Genomic DNA, 21,779 nt, shown 5'->3' on the forward strand with positions numbered 1-21,779 from the left:
TCAGGAAACCCTATGAGAAAACATCATGCCTTCTGTGAGGAAGCTTGGGCATCAGTGGACCTTCCAACAGGACAATAATCCCAAGCATACCTTGAAGTCCGCCAAGGCTTGGTTTTAGAAGAAGTCCTGGAAGATTCTGTAGTGGCTGTCACAGTGTCAGGAATGTGCCAAGACTGGCTATCTGCCTGTGCATTAGGTCATAACATCAGAAGAGAGCTCTACTGAGTACTAAAGACGCTCGTCTTGAAGGGATTGAATAATTCAGTGCTAAATTTAGAGAATCACTTCTATTAGTTCTATTAGTTGTGTTGAGATATTTAAATTAGCCTTGTTTGATTGGTTCATTGGCAGCAGCTGAAAATGTGCAAATTTTGGTAATAAACTTGCATAAATTTGCAACAGGGTTAAATAATAACGATTACTTTGGTGGAAAAAAAGGACATCAGAAATTTTAAATAATCATTCTTTATTAGTCCATTTGATCTGTGTATTAATTACAGTTATATGTTGATTTTTGTTTTATGTTCAATACAGTAAATATATTATTTGGGAGAAAATAAAAGAGGCAGGTACATCGACAACAGTGAATCCAGAGGCATTATGGCAATACAGAAAAAAAACAGTGTGATAAAAGGGTCTTCATGAGGGGACCAAAAAATAAATAAAAAAATGTAGACGTAGGGCATAAGAGTGTAAAGACAGACTAACGTCACCACAGTAACATACATACACACATAATGTACAGTTGCATTGTTTAAGTTCTGTAGTCCATGCTTCCCGCAAGGCCTTTTGAGATCAAGACGATTGTCATTAACGATATCCGTAGCAACAGGATGGACAGGAGGGGTCAGTAAAGTACAAGTGTACTTTAATCCCATTCATTAACAATCAGAGCTCTCCCATGAGATTTGTTTAAAAAGTGTCATATTTGGTAAAAGTGTTCAAAAGAGCTTCACGATAGGACTGATCTTTTATATCATACAAAAAATGTTAATATTGAGCTGCTATTGTTGAGTTTTTTGATCTTGCTGACAAACTAAAGTAAAGCTCCAGTACAAATCCCAAACGCTGGCAAGAAATCACTGACACAAGCAGCATTAGGACCTTCTAGGCCCACCTGAATTATGGACCTAGGCACATAAAGGACATCAGGTGGTGGCTCCTGAGTGTTATAAGGGAAGTCCTTCAGAGTGGTTTGGTCTTGTCTGAAATGCAATGTTCTAGAGGAACCTACAGAACATATGAATTGGTCACAGTGGTGGTGAATAGAACCAGATCTTCTCCAGAGCGACTTAGAGAAGTGCTTTACTGTTTACTTAGAAAATATGCTTAGCTAGTTTGTAAAGACTAGGATCCAAAGGTCAGTATGAAGACCTTTGTACTTTTGGAAGGGACTGCAAGCGACTCTGCTCTTTGGACACCCAGGGGAGGTTCGTTCCACCACTCTTGGTGCAGATCAGGTTTTCACTATCGCCATCAATTAAAGACTAGGTCCAAACTGCCGGCACCAGGTCCCCAGCAAAGTCCACCACACCAGCCAACAGATGCCTGCGCCGGCCAACATCGCTCAAAAGGAGAGAGCACAGCCAATTCGGCTGCTGATGGTAAGCTTATTTATTAACCAGATTTGCCTCAATTTTACCACCATCACTACATATGTAGCATCACTGGTGAAATTGGAGGCTATAAGGAAATAAGGTGGCTATATTTATGTTGTAAACTTCATGAACCCTGGTTCCATCCACTATCACCGGAAAGAAGTCGGTAAGTTCCTCTACTTTGAACAATTTCACACCCAACCACACTCTGAATGACTCTAGTTTACATCCCAACCACTGGATTATGCAGATCTCCTCATAAAAAATTGTCAACTAGAGCCCATTATGTTTAAAAGGAACCGTGAGCTTAGTCTGTTAGCTGCCCACTGCCTCTAAAAATCAGGTGGATGCTGAAAAGCTCCCCTTTAGGAAGATGACGGAGGTGTAGTGTAACATATTGCACAGACATTCTTCATTGCTGGTCATTCAAACGCTCTAAATGCTAGTCACAAGACCCCTAAAGCAGGCACATTTCAGATGATTACACACACATGCATGTCCATAAATTTCCCCTTTTTAACCACAAATAAAGTGCTGAAAACATCCGTGATTCAACAGTGTTTCGCTAAGCTTCGGCCATGGCCATGCCGGAACGCCAGCCCACACCCACAAAATAAAACCTAAGAACAAACACAGTACACACACCCTCTATTGATCAAACACACAACCATCCAGGTTTGTAAAGTGCCAAATGAAGTGGACAATCACCCTTTGAAGGAATGCTTTGCTGACAAATCAAATGTACACAATTCGCCTTTTCCCTTAGATGTTGTAAATCAGCCAAGACATGCCAAGTTACAAGTTCAGTGCGCTAGAAACACTTGAAGTCAACGCCCACCCAAATCGCCTCTGTAAATACAGGCCCATACATCTCTCAACCTGTCTGAACCACTTCCAGCTCTTCTTGAAGGCCTTGTTCAGAAGTGTCCACATACTTTTTTTTTTTTTTTTTTTTTAGACCTCCCGTTCACGCGAAAACACGGCTTTTCACTCAAGGTCGGGAGAATTGTGCAGACGGGGCCCAGGTTAACCTTTAAGATTTTAAATCAAAGGAATAAAGAAGCAGCATTTGATGAAAAGACACCCTTGTCAACTGTTGGTCAAACATGAGGGTGAATCTATTTGGGGCTTTTGGGCTTTGGGGTTAATACAGACGTGTTGTCTTGATCTGGGTGACTACAGACTTCCATGGTTTGCTAGCAACATTAGCCTTGTAGCTGTAGCACTAAACTAAAGAAGCCAAATCTGCACAGGAATATGTCTTGACTGAGGATTTACATCTTGGAAAGAGGACAATGGTTTACATTAGAGTTCTCACCAAAACGTTCCTTTAAAATAGGAAATCGTGAAGTTTCAAAAACGCAAAATGTCAAATATAGAATCTATTAAATCTCCAACATAAAGCCTTTTTTTTATCTAAAGGAACAGATTTTAATCTAACAATCTAAAAAAATCATAAATATCTGAAATCTCCAGTAGTCTGGTTTGGTCCCAAAAAACGAAGGATGCACTTTAACGTGCAATAAACTAGCAACTTCCCTACTACACTGAGTGTCCTTTCGGAAGCGGAAGTGTCCCGGATAAAGCTTACTAAATGGATTACGCTTGGAAAACTTTATTGCGAGTGACGGAACCGGCCACGGTTAGGTGACGGCGTAAAGCTCTTCTTTTTGGTTCCGGCAGATCTTGTAACCGCAGAGCTTGTGAGGCCAGCCCCAGGGCGGCACGTTTTTCTCGCGGGGCGGTAGAAGGAAGACGACGCTGGTGGCCACCATGATGTGCCATATCGAGTGCGTGTAGTAGTAGTTGCTGTCGGTCTGAGCGAAGATGTACACGCACACTCCAATGAGTGCAGACACCAGGCCTGGGAGCAGGAAAAAGACCCAGCGCCTCCACCTCGGCGGGTAGCATTGATGGCGTCTTACGCCACGATACACCTGCAGAGAGCAGAGGTACGTACATGATTCACACACATACATCACTTTTCATACTGCTGATATTAAAAAAAAACACAAGCTTTGCACGGATCCTTGGGAGTTGATCAGCTTTTAGAACCGAGGAGGATGCTAATGCTAATGCACATACACGCTAGGTTATGTGACTGCAGAGCTGTAAGAAACTGGGAGCTGAATGGTCAGGGGGGTGGGTCAGTCAGACTGGACTGGAAGATATTAAGACACTATAGAGTTTAAAACTGTTTAAAAGGTTTCTCCAAACAATGTAGATCAGATTAGAATTTAGTCTGATTTTAGAAACTGGTACTAACATTTTACTAATTTTACTGCTGTTTATTAGCATAGGTTAGCACAGCTTACCTAAATGTGGGGCTGTATTATTTACAGAAACGCAAAGATCAGATCGGTACTGGTTGATAATCTGCATTGAGAGGCTAGGTTCGGATCGGGGGTGTAAAAAACCTTGATCAGGAAATTTGATTTTAGAAGAAACATTGAATAGGAGTAGGTGTCCCAATACTTTTGTCAATATAGTGTATGTTAGGAATGTCTTAATTACAGTCACATACATATTAATAGTATGTACTGATACAGGAAATGTAGATCAATTTCAGATAATATTCTGGTGTGCGTATCTGGGAATGGTAATATATAAACTGGGAAAACTGGGAAATTAGGCTGAAATTGGGCTGAAATTGCCCAAGAAAATATCACGGTAGTGTTATGATAACTGCATAACTTTGACGTTCAAAAATACATGCATACATACATACATACATACCCAGGCAGTTACCATAATGACCAATGCAAACAGCACCGGTCCTAGTAGGTTCCACAGGCCCCGGCGGTCCAGCTGCATCGCCATGGCAATGAAGAGAGTCCCTGCCATGAAGAACACCTGGAGGAGAGAGGCCTTCTATTACTACAATCCAATGATGCTTAAATGGCAATACCAATGAGCAGTGGGCACTTCTCTAACCAGCTGTACAGTGTAATTCTCTGCAGCCCTCGGTGACCTGCACTTACATATTTCACCGGCTCCTGCAGTCGCGCCATGCAGACGATGGTCACCCACACGGCCACCACAGAACCCAGAAAGTCACAAAACTGGAGCGTGTCGTAGTCCATGATGCACATCACGGTCACTCCTGGCTGGTCACACGCGTGATAGAACTACAGACAAACAGTCGGAAGTGTCAGAGTTGTTTAGCGACCAAGTACATGTTTATTTAGATAACCTCCATTTCTCATAATTCTTCAAATGAAGATCAAAGATTCTTATGTTTCAATAATTTATTAAAAGTTAGGCTAATTCAACCCCCCCTAGGCCTAGGCCTAGGATAACAGGAAAGAAAAGGGGAGGCTGCCTGCATCAAATGGCAATGCAGATATCTGGCGAACATATGCCTCTGAAGTGCCTGGAAAGGCTAGAAGCTAATGCCAGAAAGGACAGAGCAAGCCTGATGCAGTTATCCGGTTGCAAAGGATAAAAGCCAATGCTAGCCCAACCGGAACAAGGGCATATGCATTTATGTGGTGCACAGATGCCTTTGCAGTGTCAAGAAATGCTAAGAGCTACTGCTAATGGTGAGTGAAGCAAACACCAATGCATTTATCCGGTGCACAGATGCCTCTGGTGTGTCTGGAAAGACTAAAAGCTAGTGCTAGGCCAACCGGAGCAAGTGCTGATGTGGTTATTCAGCAAGTGGACGCCTTTTAAATGGCTAGTTAGGCTAAAAGCTAATGCTAGGCTGACCAGAGCAAACGTTAATGCAACTATCTGGTGTGAAGCTGCCTCGAAGCATCTGGAAAGGATACAAACTAACGCTAGGCTGACCGGAGCAAGCACCGATGTAGCAGCTAGGCCACGGTATTAAAAAGAATGCACCATCATAAATGCTTTGAAAATCTCCCTGTTGCTTTGTGGTACATACACACACACACACACACACCGTGGAGAAGAACATGGTAAAGAAGTAGACAGCAGCCTCCACGTGGTAGCCGCGGTACAGTGCCACGCCGATGGGTGGGATGAACAGCAGGTTGCTGAGCGTGAGCAGCAGAGCCGCAGCCAGCTGCCGAGAGAACGACAGGGCAGCCGATCCGTCTGAGCAGCTCCATCCCAGCCAACCTGTCAAACAACAACCAAAGAACATTAACCATAAACCAAAGCAATGGTTGAAACGATCCTGAAATTCAATCAGTAATTAGCATTGAAGCTACACGGCTAAGGAACAAAAACAAAGCTTATGATCAGCAATTGGCATTGTGAAGATACTCGCTTCAAGCCACTTCGAGTGGTTTGGGAAGGCCAAGTGTGGCAATGGGGTACATGCTTCAAACACTTCAAACACCGCTTTCCTGGCTATAATGTCCTAAGTTAGCTAACCGCACACCACAACAACTGGACACAGAGAGAATCCAGTAAAGGACAGCAACACTATCCAGTGGTACTCGAGCGAGGCTAGGCAGCTGCGGTCCATCACGGTGACGTAAACCAGCTTATTACCCCCAAAATTAATAACAGGGTGGTAAACAGGCCTGTAAAACTACATTTAAACCTTTTCCACAGGTGCGCTAAACTAACGCTCGCTAATTAAAGGAGCTGCATTTTCTGGAGGCTAAAGGTGCACAATGTGCACCACACTCAACGGTCAGTACTATGTACAGAGTGAAGCCCAGGGCTTTTAAAAAAAAAAACGTGATGTTGTTTGGGTGCAAAACCACAGAGCTATAGTGCTAGAGTCTTACGCAAAAGTCTGGGCAGCCCCAAACATGTTGTGTTGATGTACCAAGTTTAAATAAGTGAACAAATTCTAGGCTAGGCTAAGCTAGGCAGCTGTGGGCCATCATGGCAATGTAAACCAGCTAATAAAAGCAAAGCTTATTATTTTTTTCACATACAAATATTGAAATTATAGCATTTTCAGCACACTTCAGACACAATTCCTGTTTATTTGCCAATTATCTTTTTATTTATTTAAATAATTAGATCATAAGAATTAGTGCCATTATTTTAGCACACACCACATTTCTTCTTTTTTTATTTTTTTAATGTTACATAAGCAACTAAACCACTTAAAAATCACATAGGGTTGCTTTAACCTTTCCACAATGCTGTAGTTCATTAATTTTCTCCCCCCTATTTAATTAAGTTATTCTCTGAGGTATGAATATTAAATATGTAACTTGCCCAAATGTGGTTTAACAATCCCATTTACAACCCTGTTATTTTACCTCTGAATTACACTCATACTCCTTTATGGTGGGCTTGTGGGAAATCGGTATGCAGTTATTAGCGATTGATCGATTTACGACACCATGATAACTCGACTCAACATTAGCCACCTAGCACAGCATAGCATAGCATAGCTTAGCATAGTCTAGCACTCTAACAAGAACACTGTCATTCCTTTTTTGTATTCACTCCAGTCTTATTGGATAGTGTTGCTGATGCTGGATTCCTACATGGGTGGCCAGTCCTCCTGCCTTATCTGATCGCCTTAGCATTGGCATTTAGCCATTTTAGCTTTACTTACTACTTACTATTTAGCTACTTACTTAGCTTTACTGTATTTTTCGCAAATTAGCAGCTGCGTTCGGTCACGAAAGGCTTTCGCTAGTGGACGGGGTGTAAGTAAATGTTTTTGTGAATGTAAAAATAAGTCTGTAAATGTAATGTAATCCATTTTTATTACCAAAATTGACAATGTTTGAAGTTCAGGGTCTTTCACCTCTATGTACCGATCCCTCATATTTCAGCTATGCCAAGGAAAATACAGCACCTTTAAGCCATGTTCCTTGTAGTCCTGCACTGGGACTATAATATTTATGATAATGGTTGGTGTGGTGCAACAGATAACACCACTACCTGCCACTGAGCTACCACACCATGTTGGAGACCGGGGTTCGATTCCTGGGCTGGGTGACTATACTGCACTACACCAATAGTGTAGAGTCCTTGGGCAAGCCTCCTAAGACTACACTGGCCCCCCCTCCGTAATGCCATTAATGTAAATATTAATAATAATAACAACAAAAAAGTATGGCGCACGGATGCCTCTAGAGCGGCTTGAAAGGCTAGAAGCTAATGCCAGAAAGAACAGAGCAAGCCTGATGCAGTTAAAGGGTGTAAATGTGTCTCTCACCTGCTTTACACACACATGCAGCATAAAGGTAGCTGTGTGTACGCAGCAGCCTGCACTCTCCATATGGTCCACAGTCGTCCACGCATGCGCTCACACTCACAGACACGCCCACCACGGCCGAGGTGTTGCTGCAGCCAACGCTGAAAAAACAAACAGCACAAGAACAGCCGTGCAGTTATGACCACTGGTACACCTGCCACACTGCCTATGGCCAGCATGACCGGACCAACCTCCCGAATGGCAGATGTTTCTCATGTGTATCAGGAGGTCACTGCAACAGCTGTCCAACTGTACAATGCTGAGCACTGAGGTAGGCACTCATTGGAGTCGCAAGGACGTTCCTCTATGTTTCTATTAATATCTTTGCGATAATACAGCACAGAAATATGGTTCAAATGTTTCCTGATTCTGTAGACTCCGCCCTTTCCATTGCATCCTACTGCCTGATTATACGTGACTTACGTTCAGAGTTACGAGGCTATGAAGACAGGTCAAGGTCCTCATCTCTGCCTCTCGCCGTGTCTAACTTTTGGATTCATGTACAGCGTTCACATGAGTGGCTGACGGACAATCAGAAAGTCGCTGCTTATATAGTATCCAAGTCATATGTTCTACTTGCTTAGTGAAGTTGAGACTCTGGTAAACCAATTCCAAGCACCAAAACAATTGGTCCACATGAATAAAGGGATATTTTCACAAGAAATATTAATAATTTCTAAAACCAGACTTCAGTGTTGCATGTCTAGGGTCAGAGTATCTCTTCATAGAGTGATGTAGGTCACATGGGGTCTCGATAAAGTGAGAGCTGAGATTGTTCTAAACATTTTGATGTAAAAACACATGGGGATTATTTTATATTTATATATATTTTATATACAAGTGCCTTTAAAGGCAAATTTAAGAAGATACGCACAACTCGAAAACATGCCCTTCAGGCCCACAGAGGGTTTACAATCAAGGTGCTATGTGTGTTTTTTTTAAGCAAAGCCACAGAAGAACCACCTTTAGATCTATACTGAACCATATTTGTGAACGAGATGAGAGTGTGAAGTATGTGCTTTCACATCTTACTTACAAAAATGGTTGGTTATGGATAGACGGCCCTTCTATGGGTTTGCTTCAAAAGCCCTGAGCAGCACCTTCATTTTTAAGGCCGAAAGGGAAAGAGAAGGTTTCCATCTCAAATGTGATCAGCCTTTCCTGAGAATTGGCTCCATCTACACTGGAAGAGCAGGGCTAACAATAAAACAGGACAATAGACGTCTCAGCCGAATGCTAATTAATCAGAAGCATCTGAAGAATTCTACCAAACCAGTTACAGGAGTGTGTGTAAGCACCTGGTAGATACAGTGAGTCCAAGAAGTATTTGATCCCTTGCTGATTTTCTTTGTTTGCCCACTAATAAAGACACTATCCTTCTGCACTTTTAATGGTAGATATATTCTAACATGGAGAGACAGAATATCAAGACAAAAATCCAGAATATAATTTTAAAGAATATATTTTAATTAATTTGTATTTCAATGAGGAAAATAAGTATTTGATCCCTCTTGCCAAACACACTCAATACTTAGTGGCAAAGCCTTTGTTTGCAAGCACAGCGGTGAGACGTTTGTTGTAGTTAACCACAAGTTTAGCACACACACCAGGGGGAATTTTGGCCCACTCTTCTTTGCAGATCCTCTCTAAATCATGAAGGTTGGTGGGCTGTCGCTTGGCAACTCTGACCTTCAGCTCCCTCCATAGATTTTCGATCGGATTGAGGTCTGGCGACTGGCTGGGCCACTCCATGACCTTAATGTGATTTTTCTTGAGCCAATCCTTTGTTGCCTTTGCTGTATGTTTAGGGTCGTTATCATGTTGGAAGACCCAACCACGGCCCATTTTCAGATCCCTGGCAGAGGGGAGGAGGTTGTCCCTCAGGATTGTGCGGTACATGGCTCCATCCATCTTCCCAGTGATGCGGTGAAGTAGCCCTGTACCCTTGGCAGAGAAACACCCCCAAAACATTATGCTTCCACCTCCATGCTTGACGGTGGGCACAGTGTTCTTGGGGTCATAGGCAGCATTTTTCTTCCTCCACACATGGCGGGTGGAGTTGAGGCCAAAAAGTTCAATTTTGGTCTCGTCTGACCACAAAACCTTCTCCCAATAACTTGGTTCATCTTTCAAATGATCATTGGCATACTTGAGGCGCGCCTCCACATGTGCTCTCTTCAGCAGGGGTACCTTTCGGGCACTGCAGGATGTGAATCCATTGTTGCGCAAAGTGTTGCCAATTGTTTCCTTGCAAACTGTGGTCCCAGCTGCCTTCAGGTCATTTGCTAACTCCTGCCGAGTGGTTGCAGGACGATTTCTGACTGTTCTCAGCATCATTGCCACCCCACGAGGCGAAATCTTCTTTGGAGCACCGGGCCGAGGTCTGTTGATTGTCATGTTATACTCTTTAAACTTTCTGATAATTGCACCAATAGTTGTTACTTTCACATCCAACACCTTACTAATCTTTTTGTAGCCCATTCCAGCTTTGTGAAGGTCAACAATTCTGACTCTGAGGTCCTGTGACAGCTCTTTGGTTTTACCCATGTTGGAGACTTGAAATCTGTGTGATCTGTCTGATTCTGTGGACAGGTGTTTTTCACACAAGTGATTAGTGAGAACAGGTGGCTTCAGGTCAGGTAACAAGTTGATTGGGAGTGTCTAACTGGTCTGTAAAAGCCAGAACTGCTAATGAATACTAAGGGATCAAATACTTATTTCACTCCATGAAATACAAATCAATTAATATATATTCCTTAGATTTATTTTCTGGATTTTCTTTTTAATATTCTGTCTCTCCATGTAAGAATACATCTACCATTAAAAGTATAGAATGATCATGTCTTTATTAGTGGGCCAACGAAGAAAATCAGCAAGGGATCAAATACTTCTTGGACTCACTGTATGTCCTGTTTGTCTGGTTCCTGTGTAGAAGTGGAGCTCAACAACAATGAAACTGAACTTGCTAGGTCCATATACAGCCAGGGTTCACGCTCAATGACACCATAGTCTGCCATAACATTAAAACCACTGACTGATGAAGAGACTAACATTAATTATACATCATTGCAAAGGCACCTGTGTCAAGGGGCTGGATACACTACTAGTATATGTCCAAATATTTGTGGGTACCCCTTCCAATGAATGCCTTAAGCTACTTAGGTTGCCCCCATTGCTGACACACAAGATTGTCTAGTCCCCGTAGAGAAGTACTGCCAATAGAATAGGACTCTCTGGAGCAGATAAACATCAACCTATTGGCACCATGCTGCCTAATGCCAGGCGAGAGCTAGAGAGGTGTAAAGCCCCCTAGCATGGAACTGTGTTCTCTGGAATGATGGATGATGTGAGGTGGGTGGGTGGAGTTTGGGATGAGATGGGGTGGGGATCTCATCAGAGAATACAATCAAACTCTCACAGCAGGTACTCCAACAAAAGCAGGATAAACTCTTTTTTATATCCTTGATTTCAGAAGAAATAAGAAATGGGTAGATGTCCCAATACTTTGGTCCATATAGTGGATCTCAGGCAGTTATTATGTGTTGGAAGCAGGGAAACTGGGCAAGCATAAGAATCTGAGCCACTTTGATAAGGGCCAACATCTCCAAAACATCAGGCATGTCTTTTCAGTATGCAGTGGTCAGGGTCAAGGGTTCCCGGCGTTCCACTGACGTGACTCACAACTTACAGGTCACACCTTAATGGATCTTCTGCTAACGTCTTAGTGCCACAGTACACCTTCAGGGGTCTTGTGGAGTCCATGCCTTGATGGGCCAGAGCTGTTTTTTTAATGCTTGGATTTTGTAGCTTTCTCCGAGACATGTGAAGCACCACTGTCGCAGATGCAACATCACTGGTGCTCAACAGCTAACAGACCCCCATCTTGCAGACTGACAGCTGAGGGGGAGGGAGGAACACTCATTTTTTGTGGACCTACCTGCTATTGCAGATGGTCTGCAAACTGAGGTACCAAAATGCTGCTTCAGGAAAGGGAATCCTCAGCAAAGCCTTCGTCTCGTTGCTGCTCACTTCGAGAGAGAAGCCCTTCATGAACGCTGCAGACAGGAACACAAACACAGTGTAATCAGCATCTGCACCTGCTAATAACGACTGCATGTATACCACTGATTATATATGCTAATTAGGTAACTCACCTGTGTTACATGACAGGCTGGTGTTCAGCTGAAGTACTGAAGCAGAAGGGGTAAGGCATGCTCTGACGCTGCCAAACGCACCAACCAGAGAAGTCTGTGATACAGAAGGATTGCCAGTAAACATGTGCGTTCCTACACAGGCAAGGATTGATGGAGGCCAGATCAGGACCATGGTCAGGTCACTGCTGGGCTGTACTCATGTTACAAAGGTGAGTAAATGTAGTGCTAGGGGTCTTGTCTAAGGAACAGAGTGGGATGCTTGCTTGGATGGGGAATTGAACCCCAGCTTGCCATGTGTAAGGCTTCAATGTTAGCCAATGTGAATTATCAAATGTAGATTTAAATATTACAAATAATACATTAAATATTACTTTAGACATTTCATTCAATCTTTCTAGAACAAAGAGATAATTAAATGACAAACAGCATAATTATACTGCTATAATTTATAATTCAAAATTTTAATTCTATATTTTCTTTCATGTTTAATATGTCCTTTTATTTACAAATTTACAAACTATTTTATTTGTTTTGAATTACTAAAAACACTGATTCCAATACTTTTTAAAAAATGGTTGCAAACGTACAATTGCCGTTTTACTATTCCCATATCTTTTAGAAGTCAAATTCCTATAACAATAAGCTATTATAGTCATATAATTAGTCAAATTCCTAAGAAGAAAACTTCTGCATTATTAATTGTAATCTTATTATCAATTTAATTGTATTATTTTAGAATAAACATTCAAAATCTGTACGAAATAAGCCATTATTTTTGACATAATTAATAATAATCTCTAAAACATAAGCCATTACTTGGATAAAACTAGTCAAACTTCAATAAGGAATAAGCAAATACAATATATTAATACAATAAGCAAAAATATCTGTAGTTCTTACTCTGATATAATTATTCAAAATCCTAATAAAATAAGGGTCAACTGGACATAATTAGTCCAAAAATCCATAGACAACCCTTCAACAATATTAGAACATAAGCCATTATTTTCACATAATTCAGAACTCCACATAAGCAGCCATTATTTTGACATTATCAGTCAGTATCTCTAATAATTAGTCAAACATTTTGCCAATTAGTCAATTTTGGAAAAATAAGTAATTATTTTAACAGTCAAAAGGACATTACCCATTTTCAGCATAATCATTATTCAATGTCTAAATAATGGGGATTATTTCTGGTGCTTTCAATTGATCAATTAGTAATTTCTGGGAAATAAGTAATTATTCTACCAATCAAAATAGATATTTTTTAATAAATGAGGAACATTATTTACACCAAAACCCCCAAAACAAGCCATTTTCATCATAATTAAATTCTGTATAAAATAATAATCTGACATAATATTTAACTGATCATTATTTGAAATCTAAAACATTAAGCCATTACTTTTACATAAAACACACCAACACAATTAAACTGTGTATCTGTTCTCATACTCAACTCACACACTTACCACGTTGAGATCCAGCTGTACCACTAGCGCCCCCCCACTGTCCGCAGTAGAGTCCATGTCCAGTGCCAGCATGGTTGGCACCTGAGACGCCACAGTCACATTGCCACTGGCTACTGCAAAACGCACAGAGAGGACGTCCTGCTCCTCTCTGAACACGGACGGGTTTTGGACGCAGGCTCCATCCGAGCCATCAGTGTGCAGCCCGTTAGCAGCGGAGGTGTTGCTGGGGCTGCTGGACGTGTTGCTGGATGAGGACCTCAGGGAGAAGAGGCCCACGGGAAGGGAGGTGTTGAAATCCGTAGGGACACTCAAAGGTTTACAGCCCACTGTGTGTGTGTGGGGGGGGGGGGATAGTCACATGGGGATAGGGGACAGGAGAGTGGACAATTTGAGAGAGAGAGATGAAGACATTGATTAATGGGCAGTGTGTCACCTAGCGGCTTCTCAAAAGTCTGAAATCACTGAGCTGTGTGTGGTCAGACCTGTGTGATTGGCAGATATGCTGAAGGTCACCGTGACATTGGGTTGACTGATCTCCACAGTCACTCGCACCCAGGTATTCCAAGGTGGACTGGAGCCAGAAGCAGCACATGGCTCATCCCCTGAGCAGTTTACTGTAGTCACAGAGCTCTGCCCCAAGGAGGTGGAGCCTAACGTGATGGACAGTCCGCAGTCGCTTGCCGGGGCTCCCTTCACCGAACAGGTGTGGATGAACACACTCAATTTGGAGGCGAACTCAGGAACAAAGATCCTAAAACAGAAGATCGTTCAAAGACTGTTCAAAATTAGATCTAGACAAAAAATCTAAGAGATTATTAATAATCTTTATTAATTATTAGCTTAATTAGCTTGTAAAAGCTATGACTTGTTCACAATCCTTGATAAGAAAGGCCAGGCGGTGCAAATGAAAAAGCTTTATAAAGACTCTTACCCTTTACATTAAAACTCTGGAAGATCAGGTCACCTCATGTCATGTAAACCATCCAGCCACTTACATATATTTTACTAGTCATTAAAAAAAAAGGTATTCTCATATTTCCCTTAATTTATTCATTTCTTTTATTAATGTATTTTTATTTAGTCCTTTCACATCCATGTACTGCCTTGGTCTTTACATTTTTCATGGAAAAAGAAAATCTATATATCTACTATATATATATATATTTTATACACAGCTCTGGAAAAAATTCAGAGACCATCCTTCATTATCAGTTTCTCTGGTTTTACTATTTATAGGCAATGTGTGTAGAGAAATTACCATTTGTGTATTTGTTTCCCCTAAATTCCAAATAAACATATTGCTATTTAGAACATTCATTTGCAGAAATTACAAGTGCTCAAAAACAACTGCTCAAATAATGCAAAGAAATGATTATAATAATAATAATTATAATGCAAATACACTATTATTCAAATGTAAACAACACAGCACTAATATCTGAACTTTGAAAGCATTCAGAAATCACTATGGTGAAATAGTCTTGACTGCCAATCACAGCTCTCATGTCTTGGCAGGCTCTCCACTAATCTTTCACATTACTGTTGGGACTATATGCCATTCATAGTCTGCAAATCCAGGTAACTCAGCTTTGTTTGATGCCTGGAAATGCCTGGAATAAAATGCCTGCCGTACACGTAGAGACGCACATTTAAGAAAGTGCTCTCTTTTCCAGAGCTGTATATACTCCTCAAACCTTGTCCTACAATCAGCGGGTATGGGTTCTTCCAAGCAACCGTCAATCATTCTGAAGATAACGTATAACTGATGTAAAATAACTAATGCCCACAAAGCAGGAAAAGGCCATAAGAAGACAGCGAGGAGTTTTAGGAAGCCGTTTCCTCAGCACGTCAGAAACGGCACAGTGGAGGTCAGGCTGAGGTCTGAAAGACCAAGTAGACTTTCTAAAAGAACTGCTTGTGGAAAAAAAAAAAAAAAAAAAAAAAAAATAAAAAATAAACAGAACCTTTGTTTGCCTGCAAAAAAATCTACAGACTCTGCAGTGGTGGTGGAGTCATCAGAAGAATTTTCAAAAGAAGTCTTGTGGACTGATTAAGTTGGTACATAACTGATAATGGTATGTTTGGATAAAAGAACACCCCACCACCTGTTAAATATGGGGTGGATCAGCATGCTCTGGGCTTGTGTTGCAGCCAGTGGCATTAGGAACATTTCACTGGTAGAAGGAAGAATGGAAAAGTCATTTTGGTTTAAGATAGTTTACCTATAAAATCAGGTCATTGACTGTTATTGACACAATAACAGATATTTTGACCCGGGGTGCCCAAACCTCTGCATGCCATTCTGTACGCTGAAAATGTACCTGCTCATCCAATCAAAGTAGTAACAGCCTCTACTATTCTGGAAAGGCTTTGCACTCTATGTTGGATCAGTGCTTTCAGGAGGATTTGATTGCATTCAGCTGAGAGACCATTAGTGAGGTCAGTTAGAGGTGCTGGATGATCCAAGTTCTGGCACTCCAACTCATCCTAGTACTGGATGTAGCTCCATCACTGCAGATAATACAGCTCAATACTGCGTGACTTGTATACCTATCTAGGCTCATGTGCGGATCCTCTTGGGCATGGTCTATAACCTGTGTGTGTGCGCTATTGAACATCCATTGAAGTAATGGGTGCGCCTTAAACCAGAGGACACCTGGTGTCCGGACACTTCTGGACATATGAGATCGGTTTGCCAAATGTTTTGAACTAATGTCTTTTCAATGGATACTCTCCAATCCAAATGCTACGTAGATTGTTTGTCATTTAAAAACGAGACGTATTCACACACACACACACACACACACACACACACAGAACATACTTGAGCTGAGCCTGTTTCTGAGGTGCTGTCACTGTCTGAGTAAGGGGAATGTTGGGCTGCAGGATCGGAGTGTCAACTGCTCTCCTGACGTACATCTGAGGCTGGAACAAATACGAACAGGATGGCAGCCCCTGGAACAGACACCCACAAACACACCGTTGGTTTTACATGCTTTTCAAATGGACAAGTCAACATGAATATGTCCAGCATATGGTTTCAGTTTACCTACACTCATCATGGTTAAACGCCCCACAGCAAATCACAATTTGACCAGATGCTTTTGGTACGGCGTTGGTGCTACCACCACCATGCTTGCCAGTTGGTACAGTGCCTTTGGGATTGAATGCCTCATCTTTACTCCTCCAAGCATACCTGTAGTTACTGTGGCCAAACGATTTACTATAACAGACTACATACCGTCCTCCAAAAGACTTTTCTTTGTCCATGTGGTCAACAGCTTGAGGGTGTCTATTTTGAAGCAGGAGCTTTTTTTTGGACAGTGTCCTAATAGTTCATGGAGATCTAAAGCTTCTAGGTCATGGCAGGCCTGTGCTTTGGAGCTTCTTGGGTTGTTCCAGGCAATATGATGATATTTTATCATATTGCAAGTATTTAGTCTGGGAGAATATTGAAATATCTTTAAATATTGTGATGTAGTATTATATCGCCCAGCCCTACTCCAGGCCATCCAAACCAATTTCCTCTCAGCTAAAGGTTGACAGTTTGGGTCTTCGTGTGCTAACCTACAACCATCCTTCTCAGATCTGCACTGAGCTCCCTGGACTTTCCCTTAGTGTACTGTGTGTCGGTCAATCCAGCTGTAGTCAATCATGATCACTAACAGGAGGCCGTCACTGAATTAATGAAATCTAATAATCTGTGTGTACGTCTATTTTTGACCCACCCCTCACCCGTGCAACTGGAGCATCCGGTTCTGACAGGAACAGAACTGCAAGAACAAACGAATCTGCTCATACCTGCTGCTCGATCTTTCCATCATCCTTAGGCAGGTGGGCAGCGAGAAACCAGTCTCCAGGTACGGGGTTCGTCACGTTAAACAGCGTGACATTGATGGACTGTCCGTTACCCACGCTCAGGGTCATGTTGTAGGCGAGAGAGACTGCGGTGGAGTTGGGAAAGGCTGTGAGGATGGGGTTGATGACCGGTGGCGCACCAGCTCGAACGTGCCTGTTGGATTAAAAAGAAAGAAAGAAATAATTAAGAGATTATAAATAGATTACAGTAAGAATAATTAAAAAGAATATTTTTTGCCATAATAATTTAATAATTTTTTGCAGAATAATTTTGCTGACCCTGATATTGCCCCTAATGTTTGTTTAGCTTGTTAACGTGCCCATTAATGTGAATCAGCCTCTGAGTTTATTTAACTGATTTTATTTTATTTTATTGTTTTACAACTTATGAATGCTCGCTTCTGCTCAGGAATGACAAGACCACCAAGAATTCTCCGCAGACTGGGATTTCTGCCACTGCTGGTAGACCCGTATGACCGTACACTTCCATTCACCTGCAGATTCAGTTCCTTCCTTCACACTGTGGTCTTTGGCCATAGTCTCTCATTTTAGCCTATCATTAACATCTGCTTTGTGACCCATTTTCCAAACGTTATACTAGACGCTCAATGCACTGTCCCACCTCTTCTCAATCTATGAATCCCGTCACACACCTTGCAGGTATTTACAAGGACTTAAAAGAACAGCTGAGGCTCAACTGAGATACCCAGCAGGCCTACAGAATGCCGGGACTGAAAATACAGTCGGAGAGGGATCCCAAATGAGACTTCTCAGACACACTTAGCCTTGGCAGACCTGTTAAGAATTTAAGCTTATTAAATGAGTGTTCGGTGGTTCGCAGGAGATTCAGGGGTTCATCTGGAATACCAGTGTTGCCGTCCACATTCAAGCTCAAATTTGACATAGTCATGGGCTGAGATGCTGCCATCCAAGAAAGAAGCCCCAGCTCCAAAACCAACACCTTCAAGCTCGGCTAAAGCCAGACGTCATTAATAGGCGGACCCAGACAGGGGGACATACGAACGGGTGGGTATATAACCCCCCCTATTCCCAGTGCCTTCCAAAATGGTTTAGATCCAACACTGGAACCTGGACATTCCAAAAGCAGTGGCCCAAAATAACGTGCAGTAACCTGGCCACTCACACTGCAATGTTCTGGTCGCCACAGTGAAATCCTGACCCTCGCATTGCAGTCAGCAGCCACCGCACCAGCACTGCGTCCTCTGGCACTCTAAAGTGGTACAGCCGCACATTCCCAAACCAGCTGTACTTGGCCAACTTCTGCGGGGTCTTGGAATAGAAGTCGTTCACGTACGTCACATCTGGGGGGAAAGTATCATTATATCATGTGTGAAAAATGATATCAAAGCATTACATATATGAACAGTCCTGAATTAAAGTAACACTGCTCCTTTAACTAATTCACTACAAATAGAGCTGAGAACAGATTTACAGGAAATCTCAATGGTGGACTAGTGTGGTCATGATAATCATGCTGGTCATCCAGCGTGGTCATACTGGTTGACTAGCTTGGTCATGTTGTTCATGCTGGTAGACCCACTAAAACATATGCTTCGGCGGACAGCAGGACAGCTGCCGGAGCCTGAGAGACTAAAACTATCGGCCTTGCTCACTCCAGGGGGGTAGTGGGTGCTCTCTCCCACTCCCTACATCACTACAGTGTGTTGCTGACCGGCACGGGCGTCTGCTAGGCGATGCATCAGAGCAGGGTACCCGGCGCTGTCCTCTGAGCGTGTTGACGGCCAGGTGTCAGTCCACACCCGCCCACTGTTGGGAGCATCACATGCGATCAGGGGATAGGGGCAGTACTAACGAGTGGGTTGGGAAATTGGTTAAAATTCTAATTAATGGACAAAAGTAATGGGACACCTGCTGATTCACTGTTTTTTTTCCCCAAATCAAGGGTATTAAAAATAGTGTATCCTACTTTTGTTGTTGGAGTAACTCATATAGAGTGTCTCTATAGTCCAGGGAGGACAGTTCAGGACAATTTACTGAATTTTGGAGGAGCATTGCTGTGAGGATTTGATCGCATACAGCCACAAGAGCATCAGTGAGGCCAGGATGTTAGACGGACCACCACCACACCTCATCCCCAACTCATCCCAAAAGTACTGGATGGAGCACCATCATCATCATCATCATCATCATCATTCCAGTCAACACAGTTCCTCCACTGCTCCACAGCTCAATCCTGCTGGGGGGGGCTTTATACCCCTCTAGCCCACCCCTGGCATTAGGCAGCATGGTGCCAATGGGTTCATGTTTATCTGCTCCAGGGAGTCCTATTCTATTGGCAGTACTACATTGTGTGGGTGTGTGTGTGCATTTGTACATCTGTGCCAGCGAAGTAGCTGAAAGTGGTGTAGGATAGGGTGTCCACAAATATTTGGACATGCAGTGGCAGGGGTCCAGCGCTCGGTATTTTAGGCTAAAGCTACCTAAAGCTGGCTAGTTTATTAGCGTAAGTCAGTGATGAATACCGACCCGGCGTAAGTGTGAGCTAACGATACGTGTTTACAGCAGCCTTAGCTCAGCTTAGGCAAACTAACACTCCTACAAATACGTAGAAAACTGGTCTATGGTGTAACTAAATATTAGCTGTAATCGGATTAAGCAGCTGAATTAACCCGATCTCTGATTAAACCCTGTGAAAAACCGCAGCTAGCTACGTCGTGCTAAGCTAGCCAGCCAGCTAGACTCACCGTCCGCCGAACAGCAGCAGGCCGCGGAGAGCAGCCCGAGGCACAGCAGCTGGACCCTCGCCATGTTAAAAAGCAGAAGCCAGAGATCATCTCATGTCCAGGCTCGTCCAGGTTCGTCCAGGCGTCAGCTGGGGACAGTGGTTTCCACCGTGATCATCACCGTACTTCCTGGTTCCGTCACCGGCGAGAGTGTGCGCTCTGCGCTTGCGCACACTTGCCGCACATAAACAAACCGCCTTCACGTGGACTGTCTGCGAGGGGCTCGGTTAAAGGGGAACTCCACCGATGGTTTTTTTCATGATTAATAAATGAATAATAAGGTAAAGTAATCGGCCGAGGTGTAAAGAAAGTCATTCAGAGTGTTTTGGTTTGAAACGCTCAGTTGTAGAGAATGGGTCACAGTGGTGGTGAATGGAACCAGACGGTTCTCTAGGAAAAGAATTACTACAGCCCAGTAATTCTTAGAAATGACCACCTATCTAAAAAGATACCATAGCTCTTGACCAGCGTGGAGTATGTTTTTGTTTGGGTTTGAAGCATGATCAACCTGACCAAGCTGGCCAAGTTTGTTGATGATAGTCAGGCTTGTTGACCAGCTTGGTCATATTGGTTGCCAAGCTAGTTGTGGTCAAGCTGGTCGACCAGCATGACCAAGCTAGTCGACTAGCATGACCAGTAGGACAAAGTTGGTTAACCAGCAGGATATACAAACTCATGTCCAAAAATAATGGCACCCATGCACCAGATAGTTGTTGGCCTTCAGAATTCCCCAGTAGGAAGACAGGGGCGGTGGTGGCTCAGCGGTTAGAGCTCCGGGCTGTCGATAACAGGGTTGTGGGTTCGATTCCCACTGTTGGGCCCTTGAGCAAGGCCCCGGGCGCTGGAGTTGGCTGCCCACCGCTCTGGGTGTGTGTGTGTACTCACTGCCCCTAACACATGTGTGTGTGTGTTCACTACCAGATGGGTTAAATGCAGAGGACACATTTCGCTGTACAGTGACAAATACGTGCACCTTTACCACTAATAGGACCTAATAGAAGGATATAAAGCCCCCCAGCATCAAGCAGTGGAGCAGTGTTCTCTGGAAAGATTAAAGGTGCTTCATTGAAATGCTTCCAACATCCTGATCTCACTAACTCCCTTGTCGCTGAATGCAATCAAATCCTCACAGCAATGCTGCTCCAAAATCTTGTAGAAAGCTCTCGTGCCTGGACAGCAGAGACAGTTACTCCAACAAATGTAGGATAAACCTACATAAAAAAGTAAATAAAATGCATAGATTTGTGCTGTAGTCATGGCGACACTATAGGTCCCATCATCACTGAAAAGAAAAGAAACTTACCATGAAGCAGAGCCCTGCTTTTCTACTTGCAGCCTGTGGCCCCACTGTGGCCTGTGGTGGTACTGCAAGTGGCCTACAGGATTTTTAAATAGCAAAACCCTTAAATTTCATTGCCGCTGTAGAAAGAAATCCTTGTATTTCAAATCTTGTCATTTATTTTTACTTTTTAACATAAATAAAAAATAAACTACATAAGAAGCAACTACAGTTTATATTGTATCAAACTCTCATGATGAATGGACCAATGGAAATGCTCATATTGTAAAAAATTAAAATATGTTTACACTGACCTCCGCTGAAAGTTACAGAGGTTTTCCTTCTCCTGTAAAGTGGCTGTTTTAAAGATACAAGACCACACTGTAAAATGTTCTGGATAAGAATGTCTGCCAAAGGTCATAAATAATAATAATAATAATAATAATAATAATAATAATAATAATAATATTAATACCTTGAAAATGTAACACTTGTTTTAGATGTTTAA

General features: G+C 42.6%; 1 protein-coding gene across 1 annotated transcript; it reads right to left on the bottom strand.

Moving 5' to 3' along the window:
- Positions 1 to 449: 449 nt before the first annotated feature.
- Positions 450 to 20,130, bottom strand: pgap6 (post-glycosylphosphatidylinositol attachment to proteins 6). Its single transcript, XM_072657664.1, has 13 exons — positions 19,954 to 20,130; positions 18,372 to 18,549; positions 17,171 to 17,381; positions 16,194 to 16,324; positions 13,852 to 14,120; positions 13,370 to 13,695; positions 11,895 to 11,988; positions 11,678 to 11,795; positions 7,702 to 7,841; positions 5,506 to 5,684; positions 4,580 to 4,726; positions 4,335 to 4,451; positions 450 to 3,535 (listed from the first exon to the last, which is right to left on the bottom strand). Exons 1-13 carry the CDS (start codon positions 20,015 to 20,017, stop codon positions 3,242 to 3,244), a joined length of 2,268 nt encoding a protein of 755 aa, XP_072513765.1. The 5' UTR covers positions 20,018 to 20,130; the 3' UTR covers positions 450 to 3,241.
- Between the last annotated feature and the right edge of the window lie 1,649 nt (positions 20,131 to 21,779).

The sequence above is a fragment of the Salminus brasiliensis genome, chromosome 15 (genome assembly GCF_030463535.1).
Source record: "Salminus brasiliensis chromosome 15, fSalBra1.hap2, whole genome shotgun sequence".
Taxonomy (NCBI): domain Eukaryota; kingdom Metazoa; phylum Chordata; class Actinopteri; order Characiformes; family Bryconidae; genus Salminus; species Salminus brasiliensis.